The sequence below is a fragment of the Brienomyrus brachyistius genome, chromosome 10 (genome assembly GCF_023856365.1).
Source record: "Brienomyrus brachyistius isolate T26 chromosome 10, BBRACH_0.4, whole genome shotgun sequence".
Lineage (NCBI taxonomy): Eukaryota > Metazoa > Chordata > Actinopteri > Osteoglossiformes > Mormyridae > Brienomyrus > Brienomyrus brachyistius.
Genome location: NC_064542.1, coordinates 26,731,864 through 26,755,546, shown reverse-complemented (window position 1 = coordinate 26,755,546; position 23,683 = coordinate 26,731,864). Strand labels below are relative to the sequence as shown.

Sequence of the window (23,683 nt, the reverse complement as noted above, 5' to 3'; positions counted from 1 at the left end):
ATACCACACGACAAAGATCAGTATCCAGTAATAAAACGTGCAACAAAGGACCATGGTCTATGGAAAAAGCCATAAGGAGTTACTGTCACAAAAAGAATACAAGCAGCTAAAACTGTAGGACAGCTCTAGTATCTCAGCTACAGCTATATGAATGATCCACAAACACGCAACAGGGCAAACTGTATTCCATGTGGTCGCGCATAATGGGCTTATTTTGGGTTTGTTTTCAGGGGTGAGCTTGTGTGTCACGAGACCTTGCAACACGTACCAAGCCATTCCTTCTACAGTGGAAAAGCTGAAGGTCCTATATGCTGGTGGAAAAGAGCCATAGAGATTAAAGCGAGTGACCCCAGGAACTGAGTATAGCTTTACTCCCATTGGGTTCCAATGATACGTTGGGCCTATGGAAACGTCAGCTAGGTATCGGAACTGGCCGTTTAAGATGCAGGAGGGAGGGCCACTCGCATGTGAAGAGCATGAACACTACATGAAGAGAACAGTAAATGCCAATTGAGATGCGATTCTACAGCATGGGGGCTCCAGGCATGAATGCTGCAAGATGAAGTCAGAGTTTTTTTTTTTTTTTTTTTTTAATACAGGACAGATTTATTGCATACAATCCCCTCCAAAAAAAGTGCAAAAACAGACAACACAAATTTCAACTGGGAAAGGGACAAGTCATCCAGGTAAGAAAAAAAATATATATCAGAAGCAGGTGTGGTACCCTTGTCCCGGGTAGGAGGTGTTAATCCAGCACCCTACCACCCTCCTTTACTAAACTTAAACAGCCAAACATTAGCATGTTCATTTCCGCCGCTTCTGCCCATTTTCAGTAAAATAAACTGGGGAAAACAGGGAACATCTGGGCATTCGTGCAGGCATCCTTTAGTTTGTAAATTTCCACACCCCTTAACATAGACACATCCCCCCCCCCCCCCACCACCTCACAGGAACATAGCTGAAGGGTCCAGACAAACTTCCGAGTGGCTCTGGGGGTCCATCAGACTGTGGGCCAGCCGAGAAAGGGCAAACAGACCCCCAGTAACTAAGCCACCCTGGATCCTAAAGTTTGGGGGGAGAAAAAAAAAAAAAAGTTCAAGCACTGAAATTTTACAAAACCTACAGTTAAATTCCAGATGAGGAAAACCTAGTCAGAGTACTGAGACTTAACCTAGACTTCATTTGGTTAAAAATATGCATTGAGAGGTTCAGTCAAAATCAGCAGAAAAGAAACCAAAACAAGGCTTTACTGTGGCATTTGCCATTCAGTGGCTTGTACATTAATCTGGTTTCAGTTTTAGGTCCCCCGTGTACCATCTATTGCTTAGAAGGTGTGAACCAGTTTGTCCTGTACATCTCACCTTTTGTTAGGCACATATTTTCTTCATCTAATGAAATCACTCTGTGGGTGGGGTTGCTGGAGTCACAGGAACCTGTTCAAAAAGGCAGGGTACGATGGACATTAGATGTAGCCCAGTACATTCTGGAATTTACAGGAAGGCAAATCAATGCCACAGAACAAGATCATCAAGATACACGTGTTAATCCTGAAACATGGCTTGAACTTCATAACAATAATCCATTCCAATGCTTGACAGCCAGCACATGAGCTGAAGTGATTCATATCTGATGTATGAAAACGACGGCTCATGATGCGCTTCGTGAATGTTGCAGAATCAGAGAGGAGCAGCAAGGCTTAGCTTCACCTCTTCAGGCAGCTTGACCGTCCTGGGTGACACTCTGGGGGAGGATTTCGGGGAGGGCTTGGGAGAAGACGTTGGGTCTGTCGGTTTTACGACCTGCCTGGGTGAAGCCTCTTCAGCAGGCTTATCCGCCACATCCTGGAACAAGGCGGGGATGAACAAGGTTTATCTATGGTCTTGCTTTTCAGAACGATTGAAATGCCACTAGGAGTTTCCCCCCCCAAACCGAGTGCTAGATGACCCCCGCCAATCACCTTGGGCGCCGACTCTGAAGGCCGCTGCCTGCGACGGCTGAACTGTCTGCGGGGTTTCTGAGCTTCTGGCTGTGCTCCCTCCGCTGGCATAGATCCTGCTGCCTGCTCGTCTTCTCCCGAGGTGGCTGGGGCAGCTCCTGGCTGCTGCCCCTCCACACGTTCCTCGGGGGACAGCTGGGGGCGGAAAGGCCTTGGAGCAAGGAATGCCCAAAGGTACGTCAGGATTGGTGTTCTCCAAGACGCAGCATCAGGTTAAGCATTGTGGCGGCACCACAGACCTGCGATACTGAGGTCGGAACCTCCGAGGCAGCGGCCTCTGCTGAACCATCTCTCCTTCTGCATCTTCTGCGTCCTTCTCCTCCCCAGCCTCAAAATAAGCATATTAGGCCATCAATGATACTTTCGGCTACTGATGAGAAACACAAGTACACAGGAATTATGAGTTTGAAGCATCCCCATCTTGGATTGGGGCACATGGTTAGCAATCTCTCCAACACTGCTGGAGCAGCTTCTTGGCGTTAAAGGCTCTTGAGCAAAGCCCAACATTCTGCTGTCCAAATGATTCAAACAGGTGAACCCTTGGGACACAAGGACTGACTCCTCATCCAGAGCCCCTCCACCCACACATTAATGTTTCATTGACATGACAGGGGCACAAGTAGTACAGCAGTAATTGTTATGCAAATCAGTTATTTAACAGCCGAGTACTTTACTAGAGAAAGTGACAAACCCATTCCTCTTAAGGTCACATCCTGGTCAAGGTCACATGGGAGTCAGGAGTTTATTCCAAGCAGCAGAGTATGCAAGGGTGGGGTGGGGGGGGGCACTTTGGATGGGATGCCAGTCCCTCACTGTTGCCAGACACACACAAGCAACTTGGAGACACCAACTAGCCCAACTGAATGTCTTGTGAGTTTGAGGTACCATGGAAAAGTACAGGAAGAAGATGCCATCTCTTGTCAGACAATGCTAGCAGAGCCACCATGCCCTGCCTTTTGACAGTTTCCAGATCCGTGCCACTAATCTGGATACCTGCCATAACAGCGAAGTTCTTACCACAGTTTGTCTCCGACGCTGCCGTCGCCGGCGAGGAACAGGCCGAGTCTCTCCATCGGCAGCTGGCACCTCTACCACACCGGGGGATGGTGCTAAGGGAGCGTCCCCCCCCTTTACCTGGTCAGCTGGGGGGGGCGGGCGGGGTCCACGGGGAAAGAACCGGCGACGGAACCGGCGTTTGTTGGGGGCATAGCGGCTGCCTTTAACTGGGACTCCTCCTGGCCCGGTCACATTGGCTGCCTCAGAACCCTGCATTTCACATACAAGGAGGAGCCTGTTTAGACCAGGAGAAGTGTCACATGCAACCTCCCCTAGAAAAGGACTCGCCTTCGCTGCCTGGACGACGTCAAACTCGACAATCTCTCCATCCCCGACGCTGCGAAGGAACTTCTTTGGGTTGTTCTTCTTAATTGCAGTCTGGTGGACAAACACGTCCTCTTTGGTGTCATTCCTAAGAGTCGGGAAAATCAAGTCACCTCAGCCATGTCAAGACACACACATGCACTGCACAAGGTAGACCAACTCCCGCCAACACTGCACCTCAGGGGCACACAAACGAACAAAAGCAAAGGAAATGACAAGCATTTCATTTCTGCACAAGTTATCTTCCAAGTGAAGACACACCTGTTGATGAAGCCATATCCATTCCGAACATTGAACCATTTGACGGTGCCTTGGACTAGAGTAGCTGAAACGAGATGAACAGTTGGGGGGGGGGGGGGTCACATAAGGTTACGACAGGTAAAAAATTAAAGTCCATAACTTGCAACATGATGAGCTAACAATGTTTGGCAAAACTGGATATAGGAATAAGAAAGATACCCACCCAGGGGAGGGAGGGTGCAGGGAAGACCAAGTTAAGTATTTTATGTTTTCGGCAATCATAAGGTTGTGTGTGGACAACGGCACGCACTGCACGACATTCGGTTCATCGCGTAATCAACTAATCGTTTATCAACGAAAACGCCAGAAAGGTATTTGTACAGTGCGTTACCTATTAATCTTTAACCAGTGCCAGTTGCCCCAAGGTACCCAGGTCAAACGAGACCCGGGCTGTATTCCGGATCAACAAATCGTCATCGGTTTACAGAGCTTCTCAGGTGAAGCATGACCTGGCGGGCATGTTTACAAACACGCCTGGATTAATTGAACATTACTGCGTGTTTAGCCGTCACTGGAAGTGACATCAAAAGTCAAATGCAATCTTAATGGCTTGACAACCGTCACACGGTTGACAGACTTGAATATCGAGCCTTCAGATATTACACAGCAACATCAAAACATTCTCCACCTTAAACCAGGGAACAATAGCAACAATTCAATTTTATTGACGAAGGCTTACCGTAAATCGAAAATGAGAGCAAGTTTTACTACTCAGAAGTAACATTACAAAGGCTCTTCCCTTACCCTAAATAACCACTAGGCACGTCTGACGTAAAACAAAAATGCGAGTAAAAATCGAAACTACCGAGACACGAAGCGTCTGAAAATGAAGTTCCTGGTGTGATTCATCAGTCAACCGGCGATACGTGATTAGGACTCTCAGGCTGCGGGTGAATAGACGTTTAAGATCCTCAAGTAGACTTACATTAAGAGCAGAATTCACCAATCCCACAAACGAAGCCATCCATATCATGGGTCCAAAGTGTAATGCGAAACACGTGAAAGTGCAACGGAATCTGGCGTTCTAATTGCAAATAATCAACTTGAAGCTTTCGTTAAATGGAAATGCCTGTAATGTAATTGTAATATTGATACAAGAGTTTGTTACCACTTGACACACAACAACAAACGACAAAAAACGCAAACAAGACTTCACTAATATTGTCAGTTGCGTTATTTTGTCGCCTTTATGTTGCGGCCAAGCAATTTAAATTAACAAGGAACAGCAGATACCTAAGAGCTTCCCGACTGCCTCGTTTAAATGAGCGCAGGCAGTTTTCCTTACCTATGACTTTCCTCTCCGGCTGTGGCTGCTCTTCCAGCGGCGCAGGCGACGGGGACCCCTGCCCTTCGGCTTCGCTCATCTTTCTCTCTAGCACGCGCGGCTTGTCCCCTTCCCTCTCTCTCTTCGCGGATTTTCACTGCCGGCCGGAGCAAACTTTTTATCTTCGTCCTTTCGGGATTGGACTGACTCAGCCAGGCTCCCATTGGCCAGCCGTCGGCCAATCCCCGCAGCCTCATTGGCCCGACGAGGCGCTGCAATTGGCAGAGTGCAAGGTGTACAGCGGTCGCGGGAAATAGAGCCAGGTTCAAACGTCAAGCTCGCCTTTAAATACATTTATGGTTGTTTGTATACTGTGTATGAATTGTTATTGGCAATTTTGCACGAATGGTTAGCGCCTGCGTAATGGTTTTCGGTGCGATGCAGTAATGGGAGACTTTTTTTTAATATCCAAAAAATAAAATAAACCAGGTTATTAAATAAAATAAAAAGAAATCGATCAACATGAGGGGCCTATACAGAGCTTTTAGAGCCCCTCATGGTAAAGCAAACATGTTTGGCACAGCAGTGCATTCAGACCATGATTCTGCTTGCTAAAGCTGCCGGACAGGACAAAGGGGGAAAAAAGCCCGTTTATTATTAAAAAGAAATGCTTTGTTACTTAATATAAAGGTGATGATATGCTCAAAATGTAAAAGTACCAGTGGAGACTCAAATATTGGAATATACGAGCCTTCATGTTCCGCAGGAGGCCGCAGTACAGACAGCCGGGCCTCACGGGGGGGGGGACGCTCCACCCCACATATATTCACAACGTACGTTTCGGGCATGCTTTATTAGGATTTTTTTTAGTATACTGCCAAGTAACATTTTAATTAATAAGGTTTCTTTAATGTTACTTCACAGAGATAGTAACTAGGCCACTACTTACACTTAAATCTAATATCAATTGAACAACGACTGCTAGGCCTACTGCTACTTCTAATAACAATAATAATTGCATATTTGATATCAAGTACAACTCATTTATTACATTCTGATATATAATATTCAGAGTTTCAAAGCGGAAAGAGGGTGGTTCTAATGTGCTGCCTTCCGTTTTTCTATCACAGCACTTGATATATCCTGCCCACCTGTCATCTCATAGTACGATTTTCAGCTTGTGCAGCCGACAGTGACAAATAAGACAAGCCACTCCAATTAAGAGAGCAAAACAGCGCCCCCGCCTGGCTGAAAAAATGTTTCGAATAGCGGCAGCCCCCGACTTACTGGGTCCCTCCTTTCCTCGCTGCCTCGCCCTGAACATGCATAGGTCACTGGATTCGTCTTTCACTGGGCTATATTTAAGCGGAACAACTTCGCACACTTTCTACACTTTCTCCTCCAGGAAACCACCAGCAATTGCTTGCCTCAGGATTAGTTATTTGAAATCTTATATCGTATACAGTAATTCGAAATATGTCATGTCTAAAACACCGTCACATTAAACGATTATGTGCATGATGTTGTTTGTGTTTGTACACAACTATGGTCACTATGTGGGACCACATATTTGCTTTAAATGCCCCCTTGAAATTGTTCAAAATATGATCAGTGCTGTTTTATTTCGTTCGGATTATTTTCCTTTGTGGTTAGTGGTTCAGTTTAATTCTGCAGTTCAAATAGAATGTGTTATTTTTGACAACGCCGTTTAATCAACCCCTTTCCCATTAGATAACGATAAACGAACATATTGGGTGTAGTTGCCCTCGCATGCGTTCTGGAGACCTCTTGCTATTTCTGAGTAGACAGGAATGTCATCAGTCAGCAGGACAGTCCACCTCTATGGCTGTACTGCCAGTAAAACATCGTGGTTTTACTAATAGAGTTTAATATCGATACGCGCGGAAAAAATTGATAATTGTCTAAATTGCACCGAGATTCCATAAGTGAGCGAAAGGCCCTCTCCCGATTATGCGCGTCCCCATCCTGACCATAATTTGAGAATTTATGGGGAATTGCGCCTGCGCAGATGCGAGGGAACTGTCTGGGTTCATTGCGTGGTTCCTCGGATGACTCTGGTGAGGGTGTGAGTTTAAGGGAGAGAGTGTGAGGGACGTGGTGGGGTTCAGATTCACACTGAGGACTGCGGCCGCCTTGAGTGTGTGATCGCCCGGACCGAAGCGCCGCGAAACACGGCAGGGGGACGGGGGAAGGAGACCAGAAAGCCGACGTCTGGGAATGAAAGAGGGATCAAGGCAGAGGTAAAGGAGGAAAAGGCACCAGAATCGCAACGGCAGAAGCAAAACAGGGGACACGGGCTGAAATAGTTACTTTGGACTAAGGGCCAGAAGTATCCCGACTCAAAACATTCAGATAAAAAAGGCTCCGGAAGTCGGTGAGTTTATTGCCTGTTAAACCGCTACGACCCCAGGCGTGACTGTGCGTGAGAACCACCTCGCCACCCCCTTCCCCAAATCTCGTCTTGCACAGTTGATTTATTCTGAGCAGTTTTAGGTTTTCGGTATAAATGACTCCATTTTAAACATACTATTATTATGAAGTTATTTCCGTATCATTTTGAAAAACCCGTGCGTTATTGTACTACCGCTTGTCTGATTGTCTCTTGAACTGTTTATAATTTGCCTAATAGCTACGTATAACTGTTGCGATTATTTTATTTTACTGTAACTACTATTAGTGGCAATTTAACATGCCCATAACAGCTGGATGAATAATAAAAAAAAAACACCCGAGGACTTAAATGACCAATGGATGAATTAAATACGGCTACTACTAGAACACATTCCAGGATCAGCGATTTACAGTGCGTACGTCGTTTCAGTTCCCAGTGCAATAAAGAACAATGCATCTGGTTACTGCATTTAAGTGTCCGACTCGATGTAATACCGACATCGGAGTTTTAGAGTAAACAGTATTATATATTAAAAAGATATCTGGATCTGCCTTGATCAGAAAGGGTTCCGTTTTCGCTATTATTGATGTTGGGCCTCGGCCCTTCAGCTGTTCCGGGCGGTCGGTTCTGTATCACACACACGCACCAGGCCGGACGAGAAACGACAAAACTCCGCTGGGACGGAATAGACGCACCCAGTGCTGCCATGAAAAGAAACACCACCGTTATCATTTAGGTATAAAAACCCAGCCACCCCCACCTAGTCATTACCTTATGTACAGACGAATGAGTTTTTGTATATTTGCATTCCATGCTGAAGATCGTGCATGACAGCATGGTCAATGGTCATCTAATGAGATAATTCAGACAGAGGCGAGTTTCTTTTCATCTAAGAACAATGTAAACTACTATATATTTCAAATTTATGAAAAGGTAATGCAATCACTACAAATTTCCCAGTAAGGCCCGTCAGTATAAATACTAATATCTCCCCGCCTAGATTCGTGTGTTCTGGACACCCGTGTGCAGAAAACACGCGTCCTTCTCGAAAACCGACGCGGATTTGCATTTATTGCGCATTTTGACGGGCGGCTGCGAAATGCCGAAGACGCCCCCTTCTGTCTCCGCGTATTAAAAACGTTTTCAGCTCCGATTAATTCGGCAGCTCGTCTGTCGCTCTTTCACTTAACAGGTGCCATGTTTGCGTATCTTTATTTAGATCCTCCGATCCGTGTTAGTGCCACCGGGCTACTTTACAAGACCGACTCTGAATGAGTGACGTGGTTTTTAATGCTCCCACATAGCTGCATTATTCTGTTATTCTGGACATTTATAAACCATCACCAACGAAAACATTACAGGAAGATATTTATTTTACAGAGTTGCACAGTTACTACAATCTCCCACTGATTGGATAAAAACGATATAGGCCTAAGCACTTGTAACCTGGTAGGATTTTCCCGTGTTCTGGTTCAGCTTTCTAACTCATTGCTCAAGAAAAGTTTCATCTATCAAATATTTTATCGTTTCGTAGCATATTCATTTACGGAGGCTGGTAATCCTACTTATAATTCTCCTCATCAGTAAAACATAGTTTTATAGCATGTCGTACATTTATCAAAATTGTATCGTTAGATAATAAAACTATAGCGTTAGATAATTACAAATGTAAATATTTATACTGAGACCAATTGTTTTAAACTGCTTTAACGATAAAATTGTAATGGTTTGATATCGGAACATGGACGCCCGTTAGGTATTGAAGTTGTATATTCCGAAATAATTTATGTGATCTGTGATATCGGATCGCACTGTCACCCTTACATTAAGCATACGACTCTAATGAATCCATCTGTGCATGTGCAGTGCTGGAATGGCGGATGCAGATTTGGACTTCCAGACCGGGGACGCCGGTGCGTCCGCCACCTTTCCCATGCAGTGCTCCGCCCTGCGCAAGAACGGCTTCGTGGTGCTGAAAGGGCGGCCTTGCAAGATCGTGGAGATGTCCACCTCCAAAACCGGCAAGCATGGCCATGCCAAGGTATAGAGAATGGCAGTTACTAAAATGAAAACCAATACGTGGACACTTAACGGATGGCTGAGATATATGTATGTGTGTGTGTGTGTGTATAGGTTAAACGATTCATTGATTGTTTTACACGTGACTTTTCCTTGAACCCTTGCTTTCAAATCAGCATGTGTTTTTTTATTCAACAGGTCCACATGGTGGGCATAGATATTTTCTCTGGGAAGAAGTATGAAGATATCTGTCCCTCCACTCATAACATGGATGTGCCCAATATCAAGAGGATGGACTATCAGGTGAGAGGTTACAACAGGAGCGTTAGTCAAGCATAGTCTGTAGCCTAGTAGTTAAGGGTACAGACCAATAATGTGTGTTATAAAAAAATCGCTTCTAATAATTACTGCAATCCTGTATAGATGACGTGGTTGGAAAATAGGTTGGGGAACTGCTGATAATCATCAGTTAAGCAACAGAGTAAAAATTTCAGTATTTATTAACGAGAATTGTTTCATGTTGCTTCCACTTTCTCCCATTCCAATCCTCTGTGGGTCCCTAGCTGATTGGCATACAAGATGGCTACCTGTCTCTGCTTCAAGACAGTGGTGAGGTGCGGGAGGACCTTAAGATGCCAGAGGGAGACCTGGGCAAGGAGATAGAGAGCAGGTTTGACGCTGGAGAAGAGATCCTGGTTAGTAATCATCTATCTTTTATTATGCTATAAATCAGGGCTAGGCAACCCTGATCCTGCAGTGCCGGTATCCAGCAGGTTTCCTATCTTCCCTGATGAGTTCCTATCTACCTGAGATCAGGTGCAGTTCATCAGAGACCTGGTAGGATGGAAAAGCTGCTGGGTACCAGCACTCAGGATCCGGGTTGCCGACCTCTGGTGTAAATCGTGCTGCTTCCTCCTGGATACTGGTCCCTAGGTCTTACATTGCATGCACTTACATGCAAAGTCAGTCCCAGATTCTTTGGGAAAGGAAATTGGATGGAAGGAACATCTCCGGTTCACGGTCTTCTCCTGTCTTCCCTGGAACAGATCACTGTTTTGTCTGCTATGAACGAGGAGTCAGCGGTTGCGATCAAAGCCATGGCCAAATAAATCGATGCAGGTAAACACAGGTCACCGGACCCTTAGACCTTCCCTCCCCACTGCTTCCGCAGCCCCAGTGTAATGTGTCTGCCTGCCAGTAGCCGCCCAGAGAAAGAGAGACTGGGAACCTAGATTGTTGAGGATCCGAATATCTGTCCATTTTTATCATCAGACTATTAGAATGTAAAATAAGACTATTGTATAAAGTAGACTGAAAGTAGCCTGTCACTGTTACTGGTATAGAATGTAGCTTGTAAATTATACAGAAGTATTTTTGCATTCAGCATGTGTTATACATGAATGTAAATTTTAAGCATAGTTTTAATGTCAGTGCAGCACGGTCAGCGTTTTAGAATTGACTTATTTATAATTTGTTCTGGCAGGCAGGTGATTGAATGTATGAAAAGCAGAGTGAGCAAATCAGAGCTGGGGGGGGAGGGGGCACGACCCACAGCTTTCAAATGCACCATGTCACATGCAGGTTTGCCGGCTAGGCTTGTTCTAAATGTGAATTCGGCTAACTGTCATATACAGAATTCTCGTCTGTGTTTCTCCATTGAGAATGCGGAGACCCTGTTTTGGACACCTTAGAGCCAGGAGTGTTCTGGGTACTGCGGTCCCAAGGCCGTCTTTATCTCAGTGTCCTTGGTTGTTGGGTTCTTGCTTCCAGATAGAGTTGCAAGTGTGTTTTGGTATATCACCAATTATTGGATAAAAGAATGATTTAATCTGTGGGTTCTGTACTCTCACTCCTCTCTTCCTGTTATCTTTCCTTCTTTTCTCCTTCCATTCCCTTCTTCTCTTCCCTCCTGCTCTGATTTCAAGGCTTGACCAGCTGTACTGAGTCTGTCAAAGAAGAGAAAATGACCTCAGCATCGCCGTACCCCCCCCCCCCCCCTTCATTCTGGCTCTGTTAATTTATTTATTTTTATTTATCCATACCACACTCCCACCCCCCGAAATCCAAGCCTTTTGGGTGAAATTAAGAAAAAATGTAATAATTGGAACAAAAAAAATCTTCCCATATAGGGGGAAATGAAACATCGGAGAGGTTTGTATTCTCATACATACTAAGTGCCCGCTGGGGCTTGGCGGTGCAGGAATTTGGTGGGGGGGGGCGGTTTTGTACCTCTACAAAAGCAAAATCACGGAAATTTAAGGGCTTCTGCATGTAACACAGTTCTGCCTCTGTTCTGGTTCTCCGACGCGTTCCGAGTTTCTCTTGTAAGTAGGATTCGTCTTCCTACTGGCTGTCAAACTATTTGTCAGGCTAGATCTCTCTTAGTTCACAGGAAACATTTGATGGTTTATTCAGTGCCAGTTTCACAAGCGGAATTAAATAGACAAGACTTGTAATATGATTTTCATCTGCGGCCATAGTTTTAGTAAAGTCCTTTGTGCGTGTCCATGCAGATTACGTAAGGCTGTACATCAACCTCAGTGTGACATCACAGCGCCGCCGAAAGCAACCAATAGGAACGTATTTCTTGTCTCTAAGTTTATTCCCCACCTGCTGTGAGATTTCATCCTGGCTATGCCGAACGTCATTTTTTTACACTCACTTTTACTCTGATTCTAACAAAGACCTCAGACCCCAATCAGACTGATCCTGTTAGAAGTCTGGTTGCTTATGTAACCCTAACCTCCTCTGCCTGTGTTGCTCCTCTCTGGAAAACCCTGTTAAAGACTCTTTGATCCACTAATGAGGAAAAACACAGGGTTCTTTAAACATCATTGCATTTGATTTGCTGAATACCCTTACAAACGCAATTTGTTAAAGCTTTTATTATAATTTTTTTTTTTTTTGTAACTCTGAAACTTTGGCTGTCCAGCCGAAAGGCTCCTTAGAATCTCTCCTTTGTTAATCCCCAAACAAAAAAACGCTGCTCTAAAAGAATGTCATTATTTGGGATTAATTGTCGAGGTTAGAGTTTTAGTCTTGCTGTGGTGTTGATGCCATCTCCTTTCTTTGTTTTCCATGGGCTTCGCAAGTGACTCTGTGGAAGTTTGAGCTTTTAAAGTCCTCAGGAGGATAGAATTCATGGCCATGGTAGCACTCGTTATGGCAGAAGGGAGGAAAGGATGAGAGAGGAAGCTCACTCAAGCGTGAGCCGCTTAGCTGCGATGTGCTGCTTGGCGCTCGCTTGTGCCTGTTCGTCTTAATCACATTGTGATGGTTCTGCCCCGGTCACGCCCCTCAGCATCCACATAGCGCAGGCTACCTGCTACATGCTAAAGCCCTGAGCTTCACCTAATCCCACGTAGCTTCGGCGGTTTCCATGGCAGACTGCGAACAAAGCAGTCACATCCCCTTGAAAATGATACAATCTGCCATCTCCTTATCCGTGTGGGTCTGCCAGTTTACTGGCTACTGCCCAGTGATTGTGGGAATACATTTTTGGCATTTGACTGGGTTAAGGAAAGTCACTCTGGAGCACTGACAACACACATGTAAGCAGTCACTCTAATCCAAAACGATTAAATTCCACAAATGTTAAGTCGCTATTTATTTTATACACACAGACACACACACACACAAATAAAGATTTAAGAACCACTCCTGCCTGTATATTTAGCTTGATGGAAAGAATAAAAAGTAAATGAAGGGAATTGAGATTTCTAATGTACGTAAAGTCAGCGTGAACATCGAAGTGGGTGATGTTGGGCTTTTCATTTGACTCCGATTTTGGTACAAGCAGCTCTCATATTGTGATGTCCATGAACTGGATAAATCACTCTGGAATCGCTTGATCCAAAGTTGAGATGAAGGCCTTTCAAACGGTGTATTTGCCAGCACCGTTTCCGAAGTGAGCCAAATCTTCGGATTTTACGGGGAAGCATCAGAGTGCTGTCATTTTCGGGAAGAGAGGAAGAGCTGCAGTCAGGTTCCTTAAGCTGAAACGGTTCAGAAATGAGTGTTGGGTTTTCATCATTCTTACCATCTGAAGACGTCTGGCATCACGAAAGGAAACAAAAAATACGATCTAATAGTAAATAAATTATCCAGAAACCTGTAAGTATGTAACTTTTCACAAATGTTTTACCCTGTTAATCGGTTTGTATGTTTTTTCTAATGATTGCTGTATGTAGAGTTATGACTATTATCGTATTATTTACAAACGAAGATAAATAAGACCCCGGTAGAGACGCACAAGGATCGAAGCCACATGTTAAGAATGAGAAACTTTCTCATTGTAAGAAAAGAGGTGTTTGTGCTCCAGTTCTCCAGCTGTAATGACTCTGTATAGATGCACCTGTGCACCAGAACGCTATTAAAACTCTTATTCCCTGTGAAACAAGTGAGAACCACATCTGTCGAGTTGTGATTTCTGTCTGTGGTTGTGGTTTGGGGGCGGGAGTGGAGTCACTTTTGCGAAGCTCCCTGAGAATAGGGGCCCGGTCCAGTGCAGGAGTGTAACTGTCCCCGTAAACCACAGCACAGCTGCACAAAAATGGACACAATAAGAATCTGTCCCTTTACTATAGCGTTTCTCAAACCAGTCTACAGGGAGCCCTAGATAGTTCACTTTTTAGATTTGTTTTCCCACTTTGTAACACACCTGTACCAGGTATTTGGTGTTCAGTTCCTGAGGACTGGACTGTGAAAGGCTGCTTTAGCAGGACAGGAATGGTTTGTGAGCTTTCTAACAATCCAGCAAGCTGAATTTAATAGACATATATTTTTTTGCCATTGATGCTTAAGAAATTGATTTATAACACATATTTAGTATGTTATTTTTGCATAACTACTTGCTCATATTTTCAAGAGTATTATGTCTTAATATTTTCCATAATTGGCACTTCAACAAAAATGTAAACATTTTTTCTGAATTTTGTTAATGATCAAGGACTTTGAGATTCGAAGCCCATCTACGCGATGCCTTGGAAACCGACAAACATTACAGGGCAAAACCGCAAACGCTGCGAATCGCACCACAGCGTGACCAGGTGGACATTTTTAGGGTGAGTCACCATGTCCATTGTCTCGCAGCCTTAAAACTCAGCTCTTGGTGAGAATGACCAGTTCCAAACCCCAGCTCAAATGCTGACCTAACGGCAGGTATTAGCTTAATTTATGAGTCCATGCCTGGTGCAATCATGATGGAATGCAAGGGATAGAAACAGTAAATTCATGGTGTTTAGGTCAGTAAAGATCAGGCGCTCCGACCATTAGAAGAAATGCACAGTCATGCACGAGTGACCAAATGAAATGTATTTATTGACGGTTTTGAAAAGGAGACTTGCCATTCAAGCGTGGAATGAGCAAGTGCAGTAAACCTAGGTAATATGTCAGGTCATATTTTAAGCATATGACAGTGACTGTGAGTCACCTATGGAGAATGACGAAGGCAGATCATGCAGTAGGACAGAGAAGAGTCACAAATCCTGATGCTTCTCCCTCACACTCGCAGACAGTCTGACCAATCTTTCCAGCCGTCTATCCGCAGGACGCCGGCAACATCATCCCGTCTGACAGGAAGGCCGCCCATCTGGACCGGTGGCTACTTGCCGTGGTGGTAGAACCTGGGCGCCGTCTGCGGGTGCGAGAGATAAGCATGGCGAGATGCGGGCTGGGGGGAGCTCTGGAACGTGGTCTGCAGAAGAACGCAAAAACAGGACCGTCACAGGACGCGAGGCGGCTCGGAGTCTTCATCGCCTGGAAAGCCACACGGGGGCACGAAGCCAAAACAGCCAGGGGGAGACAGACAGATACTAAAATCATATGTTTCTCACACCCGACACCAGATCTTGGTTTTGACTTTTGACCAGGATGGTGTGACTCACCGCGTGGGCTTGCTGAGGGGAGGTGCTGTGACTGAAGCCCCCAGGAGAGGCGGGCTGGGGGGGGTGACCATACGGGAGCCCTGACTGTATCACAAACACAACATGAAAAATCTTATATATATGTATATATAAAACCTTAACTCTTGCAAAGCAAAGGACAGCAAAAACTACACAATAAGAAATGACTCCTGATTTGTTTGTGCGTTTTAACTGGTGCGGCTGAAAGAGCTGCTATTCAGCATTATATATTCACCAGTATTTCTCAACCCAGTCCTCGGGGACCCCAGATAGTCCACATTTTTGCTCCCTCCCAGCTCCTTACACAACTGAACCAGACAGTCATATGGGAGGGAGCAAAAATGTGGACTGTCTGGGGCTCCCAAAAGACTGGGCTGAGAAATGCTGATATACTTGATCAGTTGTTGTATCTCGCTGGTAGAGCTTTAGCATTTATTGATGAGTCACTTCATTGTCGGGGTCCTACTCAGTACAGAACACTTTTTTTTTTTTTTCCATTTTGGTGCTAGAGCACTTCGGTACCACTAGAGGGCATATGTACCACTAGAGGGCATATGTACCACTAGAGGGCATATGTACCACTAGAGGGCATATGTACCACCAGGCCCAAATAAAAAGGCCAAAGTAACGAAGCCCTTTCGAACGCCTCTTCATTCGTAATGTCAGCTGGGGGAGCTGGTGGACTACGGCTGCAGATATATGGCCTGGCCTGCATCGTCTGTCTGTGCGCGAGTGTTGCACCTTGGAGGGAGGGATCTGCACAGCGAGGGAGGCGGGAGCCAGGAGGCCAGCAGGGCCGGTGTGGAGGGCCTGGGTGGGGAGGGGCCTCAGGGTGCCCTGCGGACAGACGAGGGACGAATCACTGACCACAGACACCTGCTCTTCAGGCCAAAGCAAAACGTGTACCAGTGTTTCTCAACCTGGTCCTTGTCCACATTTCTGCTCCCTCCCAGTTCCCAGCCAGCCAGTCTAAATTTTTGCTCCTGGTAGAGGGGTCTCAAGGATTGGTTCGGGAAACACTGATGTATACTACTCATTCATAAGAAGAGCACGCAGACAAGACATGCAAGATCAGCGTGCCTGGATATAAAAACCCAAACCACTTGCTTTACAGATCTAGTGTTAATCTAAGGCCGGCCCACGGTACCTGGTCAGCTATCTACGGTTCTGGAACATTCTGGCGTATCCCCTCCCCGATATGTTAGAGACTCACCGAATCAGTGAAGCCGGACTGCTGGTTGGCATGTTCTAGCTGCTTCTGCAAGGGGATGCTGGCACTGGGGATAAACCCTGGAAAGACATTAATAATGATCAGCATCAACTGTCAGGAGCGACTTCACGTGTGACATGTGGGAGGCGCAGAGCCACTGTCTTTACTGAGGATTCATTTTATTTAGATACCAACAGAGGCGGGTTTGTTGTTCCTGGCGCCCCCCCCCCGTCTGCGTTTGCAAAGTTTGTTTTTTTGATCTTTTATTTTATTTCTTTTCATGACACTGGTGGGATATGATCACTTCATCATAACCTTAGAGTCAGAAGACCATAGCAGAACATGGTCCTTCACCTATAAGGAACGTGCTTAATTAATATTTTATTTAGTGTAGTGACTGGTTGTGGCCAAAAGGGGGAGCCCAAGCCTCAGGGGTGGGCAAATGTGTGGTTGAAGTGTTAATCACCACCAAACATGTTGCATCTCAGTCATTTCTATCGACAAATTTCAGATCCGCAGAGTGGCACCACCCCTCCGAGAAAATGGCGCCCTGTGCGTGGATGGAACCTCCCGGTAAACGGCAGGCCTACCTGTCTGAGAGGCGAAGTGGCTGTGAACGGCGTAGCCTTGCTGCTGGTGGGGCAGGTACTGCATGGTCTGGAAAGCCGGGCCACCTGCAGACAGAGGAAAAGAAGCCACATTTATCACGTAAGCAAGCAGCCTTAACAACACACAGAAGCGTGAAAAGCACCCGAGTCCTTACTCCGAAAACCCGGAAAAGTCTGCCAACCTCATCCGGGAGTCACATGCTCACACACACACACACACACACACACACACAAGGCACGCACACACACCCACACACACACACACACACGATACCTCTGAGCTGCGAGCTGCTAGCAAAACTGACTGGCACAGACTGGGCGGCCGCATAAGGGGAGGCGTGTTGCTGTTGGCTGACGCCGTAGGGCCCGTGAGCCGATTGGCTGGCAGAGTACTGGCCGTGCTCTGAGCTTCCTGTGCTGAAGGCCGGCTGGCCCTGGAAATGACGCACCTGCCGTGTGACACGTAGAGAGAAGAATGCATGCTGCCACATTTACACACTTTCACCTACATTTACCCGCTTTAACTGCAGACATCCAATAAACATAGAGAGCGAAAATATAAACAGGTGTATAGCACAGCGATTTCTATGTGGGAACAGAGTGGATGGAGGCAGCACAGAGGTTTGCACTGGTGCCTCTCGCGTCTGGGACTGGGGTTTGAGTCTCCACCATAACTCCCCCCACCCCCACCCCCACCCCGAGTCTTGGACCAGTCAAAGTGGTGACATTGGGCTTATCCCGGCACTCACCGGGATCACGGGCGCCTGGAACAGCTGCTTACTACGATCCCCCAGCAACACCCCCGTGCGGCCATGACTGACCGGACTGCCTGAGAGAGCAGCAAGGTGGGGTTAGTCAGAGGAACCACACTGCGGGCTGTAGTACTGCCATCACCCACATTCCCACAAACATATCCAACATGCGTCAGAAGTCCGTGTCTGATTATTATCTCACTTAAAAATAATAATAATGCTACATAACAATTTGATGCAGGTGCCATCGCGCTTTGGCTCGTTCCTTATGTGTCAAAGCAGAGTCAACCAGCGTAACGGTGACATCACTCTGCCGACCGCAGAGTTTGAACCTGGGACATTCTGATCACGGGCACAGAAGAGTGCCAACCTGCCGAAGCACACGCTGCTTCCCCCCCACCTCACGCATCCTGTAGGCTGACAGGGGCAGGACCGGCACCCCAGCCCACTCACCTTGCATGCTGAGCAGATGCTGCCCTGAGTGAATGGGCATGCTGGTCTGGTAGCTGGCAGAGGTCAGAGTGGGCATGTCGCTGTGGGGGGGGGAGAGAGCAAGGCAAGAAGTCGGGGGGTGAAATGCAGTGCAAAACCAGAGATATCCACAATGCCAGCATCACACTGGCACACGTCTTCAGATACATTTTTCTGAAATACGTTAAGGCAGGTTAGGAACGGAAAATTACGCTTTCCGGTTTAGCGAAAGGAGAGACCCCCCCCCGTACACTTACCTCTGTTCTTTCCTGCGTCGCTTCTCCTCCTCATGAAGCACTTTCTTCAGCTGAAGGAAGAGCTGGTGCTTCTCCTCTTGTAAGCCCTGCAGCTTGCCGCCCATCTTCATGATCTGAAATGGGAAGGTCGAGTCGGGAAAAGTAAAGGATGATGTGAAAATCAGCGATATCCCACAGGTTTACTGCATGCCGCCCGGTAAAATGAGGCTTCTGATTGAGTCCTGTAATCAAGAGCCAGGGTTCAACACCAGTAAAAAAGTATGTCGGGCAAACGGATTGGCCAGTTCGGCCACTGACGGCGTTTACGCCAATCACAGTCACGACGTAGCATGTGCAAGGCAAGTGCTTCAGCTAGCTAATATGTGTTAGTGTAACCTTGTTCAGGCACAAAAGGCAGCTGTATCATATCATGTCAGTCAGCAACTAAGTCACATAATGTAGCCAAGCTACGCTGCATTAATCTACCTTAAGATACTATGCTAGCTAGCCAGCTAGCTAATTTACGAGAAAAATTTCATGTCTTTTGCTTTGAGAATAAAAAAACATGCAAGTACCCACAAAACCACACTCCCCATATCCATCAATGCTTTACAGCATGGCTGCTGTTGTGTTTTTACTGTCCATGATGACATATGCTATCCGATATCCAATCCTCACACTTAAACGGCAGAAGTCGAGAGCTGTTCAAGCTGTCTGCCGCAGACATGCATTACTGCTGAATTGCAAATGTACCGCATTGCTCCGGTGATGGTAGCCGTGGGCTTCATGCGAGTGCCGTTTAACCATGTGCTACATTTACACGAGCAGACTATCCAGATGAAGGTAACAATCCATTTGATTTAGTTTGTAAGCGTAAGCTTGGGACTGGTGTAGGTAATTTTGTATAATTTGGTGAAATTTTACTTAAGGGGGAACAAGTAATTTAGGAACTGGGTTACTACTCAAGTAGAAATCATAAATAAATACCGTAACTGGGTGAAATATATGAACCATTATGATTGATTAATGATAAAAGAACATGGGATCAGTATGTAACTAACACTTAGTTGCTGGTTAATTAATACATTAAATAAGAGAGCACTACTGCTACAGTGTGTTAGCAACATCAATTTACATTCCGGCCTAGGAATCTGCAATCGAGCGACGTCATGTTTAAGTTTGCGGAAGTTGGACGGTCCAAATTTGCAGTATTCTGTAAACAATAAACCCACCTAAGAGGTGGCTGAAGGAGGCAGACAGAAAGAGCTTGCAGTGAAGGATCCATAGTACTCACCAAATGTATTCGTATGAATACTGTGCTGACCATTAATAAAACTACGCTCTTCGTTGCCACTCTTAATGTAACAAGTTGCGGAAGGTGGTGCTGTGGCTTAGTTGGTTAAAGTGCCTGTCTAGTAAACAGGAGATCCTGGGTTCGAATCCCAGCAGTGCCTTGGGCTTTTCCACTTCAGGGCAGTGGTGGCCTAATGGTTAGGGAAGTGGAGGGGAAAATGTTATGTCCTCACCTGTTCTTTAGTCTCCTCCAGGGACATCCGCTCCTCCATCTCTTTTTTCCTCTTTCTTTCTTCCTCCTCTTTCATCTTTTGCTCCATCATTTTGTCCACCTCTTCTTCCTCTATGAGAGAATGAGAGTGGAGGGGGCGGTTCATGACGTGTGAGGATGGGCACCAGTAAGGCGGCACAGGTAAAGGCGGGATTTCTGCCAGCGAAGGTGGAGGTGAGTTTTCGGTGTATATTTAACTAGAGCACGCTGCTGGGTACTGTGTGCCACATACGTAAAATCGATATAGACCGTAATATCCCGCGATTTTGCGTTCTTCTTGCACGACTGGAAGTGGCCATGAACTTCTATCGGTAGAGGTACGCATATGTGTTTCTACATAGTCTGTTCTGTACTAAACCACAGTTACCCTGCCTCCGGCGCTCCCTCTCTCTCATGATATGCTTGTGGAGGGCTCTCGCCATGGCGTTAGACAGTTTGGGTCTCTCCAGCAGAGCAGGCATGGTGATCGGTGGTGGTGGCGCCAGCTAAAAGAAGAAAAGACGGTCATATGAAAATTAAAATATTTCCAATTAGAAAATGTGTATTATATATGCATTTACATATTATTTTGTTCTGGTAATATTCTCCGCAATGTCAATTGCGTCTGATACCAATAAAACTGTGCAAGTCGCATGATTTGTTAATGCGTCAAAAGCAAATTCCTCAGCGCGATGTCTGTTAATATATGCTTGTTATGGATACCGGACGATAGCTGAGTAATATTAATGTTGAAGATGTATACATATGGAAATACATGTCAGAGGCCAAATCCCACTTACCTGGGGTTTTTTACCATATGCTGTTATGTGTATTTATTTGAATCTTATATTTATTTGTGTATAAGTGATATAACAGTCAAATAATTTCAAATTACTAAATGATAAATCTGTACTTACCAACCAGCAATGCCGCAATATTCGCGAAGTCGCACTTCCGTTGACGTATAATATAGGAGACAGGAAATAAAACAATTTCCGGCTATTGGTGTTTCGAAAGATGGGCATTGTAGTTTTACTCAACAAAACTTCAATTCTACGTGAAGTTGTCTATCAGCATATGCTGGTGAGTGGGTATGACACTAAGCTTATTAACTATTACCAGCTTTGCTCTCTTGCAGCAATCGGACAACTCTATTGTGCTGTTAAATGTAGAAGGAGTGTATTTTTTCTACGACAGACTTATTTTAAGTTAACACAAACCGCCTACTGTCCATCAGTGCCTGTGAACAAAAGATTGTGGGTTCCAGCGTGGCTTTGGCAGAATAGTAACATGTGTGAGAGTCCTTGAGAAAGGCCTTTAACCCCCAGCTCCATTGGTGCTGCTACAGGATATCCACAACACACATCATAATTACAGTAAGTCATTTAAATCCTTCACGCAGAACATGGGCCGTGGTCTGGAACACAGTGAAAGACATTGTCATTGCCATCTGTAGACCTTTTGCACCAGACAGAACAGTGGTTTTGCTGCTTAATTTTAAAACAATAAATGTACGTAAATGAGAAGTGAAAGTCACACCTGATTACAGCAAATGCCCCAAGATGTTCCAAGCAACTGAGCTACCATGGAACACAAACTGAAGGTCTCCCTTCAGTACCTTTCAGAACTAAAACTGTGAGCTTTGTAGCGTGACATTGTTACTGGTACTGGTCGGCTTCAGGTGGCAGGTGATGTGAAACTGAGAACATGTGGGTCGGCTCAAAAGACTAACGCAACTGTGAGAATTTCACTTTCCATTGGCGTGTTTTTTGTGTCTACATACAAAATAAAAATCGTGCCAAGTTTGATAATAGAACAGAAGTCAAGGTCACTGTTAATGAAATCGTACAGTGGTTCTGGGGGGGGGGGGGGGGGGGGGTTATATGAAACTGAAACTTGGAAGACCTCAAAAAGTATCCTGGTGAAGTTCTACGAATAAGCCGGAAACCAAAACTGGAGTGTGACAATTTAGCCTCACTCATACACCTCAGAAGTAGGTTTTAGGTTCGTAACGGAGTTATTCAATGCTGAAAGTAATTGCTGACTTTTTTTTTTTGGGTGGGTAGGGGGGGTGCAATGTTAGGGTAGGGAAGAGTGCCTGTCGTCAAGACTGAACTCATAAACAAGGTCGTGTCCAGCCTTCTTAACATTACAAAGCGGAAGATATTAAAATATGATTGGCATAGCCATCGGTATGCTACATATTAAATGTTCTTAAGTGATTGTATTGCTAAACTCCAGTGACCAGTGGGCAATGTGAGTCAGAAGGGGCTCAACAACACTGATGTGCAGTCAAGCATCAGTATTTAAATGTGCTAAATATAAATCCACACTGAGTTTCCCTTTAAGAACAAATGTAACAGTCCCCACATAATTAAAAATCATACTGCTTACTTGTAGTATGCAGAGCTCGGCCTCCGTAAACCCAACTGAATTAGTCTGCAGGCGTGTTTTTAGACAACATAGTGAAATATGGAGGAATCCAGATATGAAATTTCATTTTGCTTATTTTTAATGGGATGAATGTTCCTTCCATGTTGGTAGAAAGTGATTTATTTTTCATTTATTTCTTCGCCATTTTTTGGTGATCTGTAATGTGAATAGTTTTGCAATGAACGATGCTTCATTTTAAAATTTTGCTCCTCTTGAAGTTCTTCACGTCATCCAAATGCACCGAATGCTATGACTGGCCAATAAAATGTAAATACATTCTGGCGACTGGGGATAAATGTAGGCCGCTTAGTAGAATGAAACCCGACCTGTTCGGGTGTATGTTCTTTTATGACATAAAGTATGTGGTGAATGACAGTACATCTTTCATGGGTGTAGGAATGTGATTATTATAGCTTATAGCTGCATCAGAAGTGTTTAAGTAGTCAGTTATAAGCAAGCCAATATCCTGGTCAATATCTGGTCATTCAACCAGCAGAATCAAATATTTTCTTGGTTTCTCTCCACACGTTTTCTGGTCGTCTCTGAACCTTTTACAGATGGAGCTGGGAACACAGGTTTCTAACCAAATTCATAAACTACCGATGCTCTTCGGCTTATGATGGTGTTACTTTCCGATGAACCTATCGTACGTTGGAAATATCGCAAGTTGAAAATATCGTAAGTCAAATAAGAATACCATAAGTAAATGACAACTGTCACTGAATAAATAAATACATGCTGTGACTAAATACCAGCAATTGCAAAGTAAATAAATGAATACAAATCCTGTCATCCTGTCATTAAACGTAGAGTTTGGTTAAACAGAAGAAAAAAAAATTAAAAATCACCGTACGACACATTGTTAAACACTGCATGAGATGTTTACGCTCATGATTGCTGGAAATGTCGCTGCGTGGATGTTACCACAGCCCAGCATTAATAGAAAGTACTGTACTGTGTATCGCTAGCCGAGGAACAGATCGAAATTCAAGTTCTGTTGATTACTGGATGTGTATCACATTGTAAAAAGAGGTGCATCTATAAAGTAGTTGGTATATTTTTATGTGACATCCCCTACTTCTGTGTAAAGATGTGTCTGCTGTTTGACCGCAGCTGTTGTCGACCATTAAATTAATAAAGCACACAATACATAAG

The 23,683-nt window shown here is 45.1% G+C and overlaps 3 protein-coding genes and 1 non-coding gene across 10 annotated transcripts; 2 read left to right on the top strand and 2 right to left on the bottom strand.

Moving 5' to 3' along the window:
• Positions 1–924: 924 nt before the first annotated feature.
• LOC125750737 (Y-box-binding protein 2-A-like) lies at positions 925–5,121 on the bottom strand. The gene is made up of 9 exons (XM_049028953.1): positions 4,962–5,121; positions 3,638–3,701; positions 3,341–3,464; positions 3,014–3,262; positions 2,236–2,324; positions 1,958–2,147; positions 1,707–1,841; positions 1,362–1,433; positions 925–1,062 (listed from the first exon to the last, which is right to left on the bottom strand). Exons 1-8 carry the CDS (start codon positions 5,038–5,040, stop codon positions 1,398–1,400), a joined length of 966 nt encoding a protein of 321 aa, XP_048884910.1. The 5' UTR covers positions 5,041–5,121; the 3' UTR covers positions 925–1,062; positions 1,362–1,397.
• Positions 5,122–6,970: 1,849 nt separating this feature from the next.
• On the top strand, positions 6,971–13,778 carry LOC125750679 (eukaryotic translation initiation factor 5A-1). 2 transcript variants are annotated; one of them, XM_049028852.1, is made up of 6 exons: positions 6,971–7,201; positions 9,220–9,394; positions 9,571–9,675; positions 9,936–10,067; positions 10,419–10,491; positions 11,298–13,778. In XM_049028852.1, the coding sequence occupies exons 1-5, from the start codon at positions 7,179–7,181 to the stop codon at positions 10,479–10,481; spliced, it is 498 nt and encodes a 165-aa protein (XP_048884809.1). In that variant the 5' UTR covers positions 6,971–7,178; the 3' UTR covers positions 10,482–10,491; positions 11,298–13,778. The 2 variants fall into 2 exon arrangements, with proteins under 2 accessions (XP_048884809.1, XP_048884810.1); XM_049028853.1 differs by having other exon boundaries at positions 6,974–7,335.
• Positions 13,779–14,670: 892 nt separating this feature from the next.
• LOC125750678 (G protein pathway suppressor 2-like) lies at positions 14,671–21,250 on the bottom strand. 6 transcript variants are annotated; one of them, XM_049028845.1, is made up of 12 exons: positions 21,013–21,246; positions 20,484–20,601; positions 20,079–20,188; positions 18,574–18,686; positions 18,299–18,378; positions 17,843–17,922; positions 17,368–17,542; positions 17,076–17,159; positions 16,489–16,565; positions 16,017–16,112; positions 15,258–15,341; positions 14,671–15,129 (listed from the first exon to the last, which is right to left on the bottom strand). In XM_049028845.1, the coding sequence occupies exons 1-12, from the start codon at positions 21,118–21,120 to the stop codon at positions 14,911–14,913; spliced, it is 1,344 nt and encodes a 447-aa protein (XP_048884802.1). In that variant the 5' UTR covers positions 21,121–21,246; the 3' UTR covers positions 14,671–14,910. The 6 variants fall into 6 exon arrangements, with proteins under 6 accessions (XP_048884802.1, XP_048884806.1, XP_048884804.1 ...); XM_049028849.1 differs by having other exon boundaries at positions 14,671–15,007; positions 21,013–21,237; XM_049028847.1 differs by having other exon boundaries at positions 14,671–15,067; positions 21,013–21,234.
• trnat-agu (transfer RNA threonine (anticodon AGU)) lies at positions 19,933–20,006 on the top strand. The gene has a single exon. It is a non-coding gene; the product is annotated as a tRNA-Thr (tRNA).
• Positions 21,251–23,683: the final 2,433 nt, after the last annotated feature.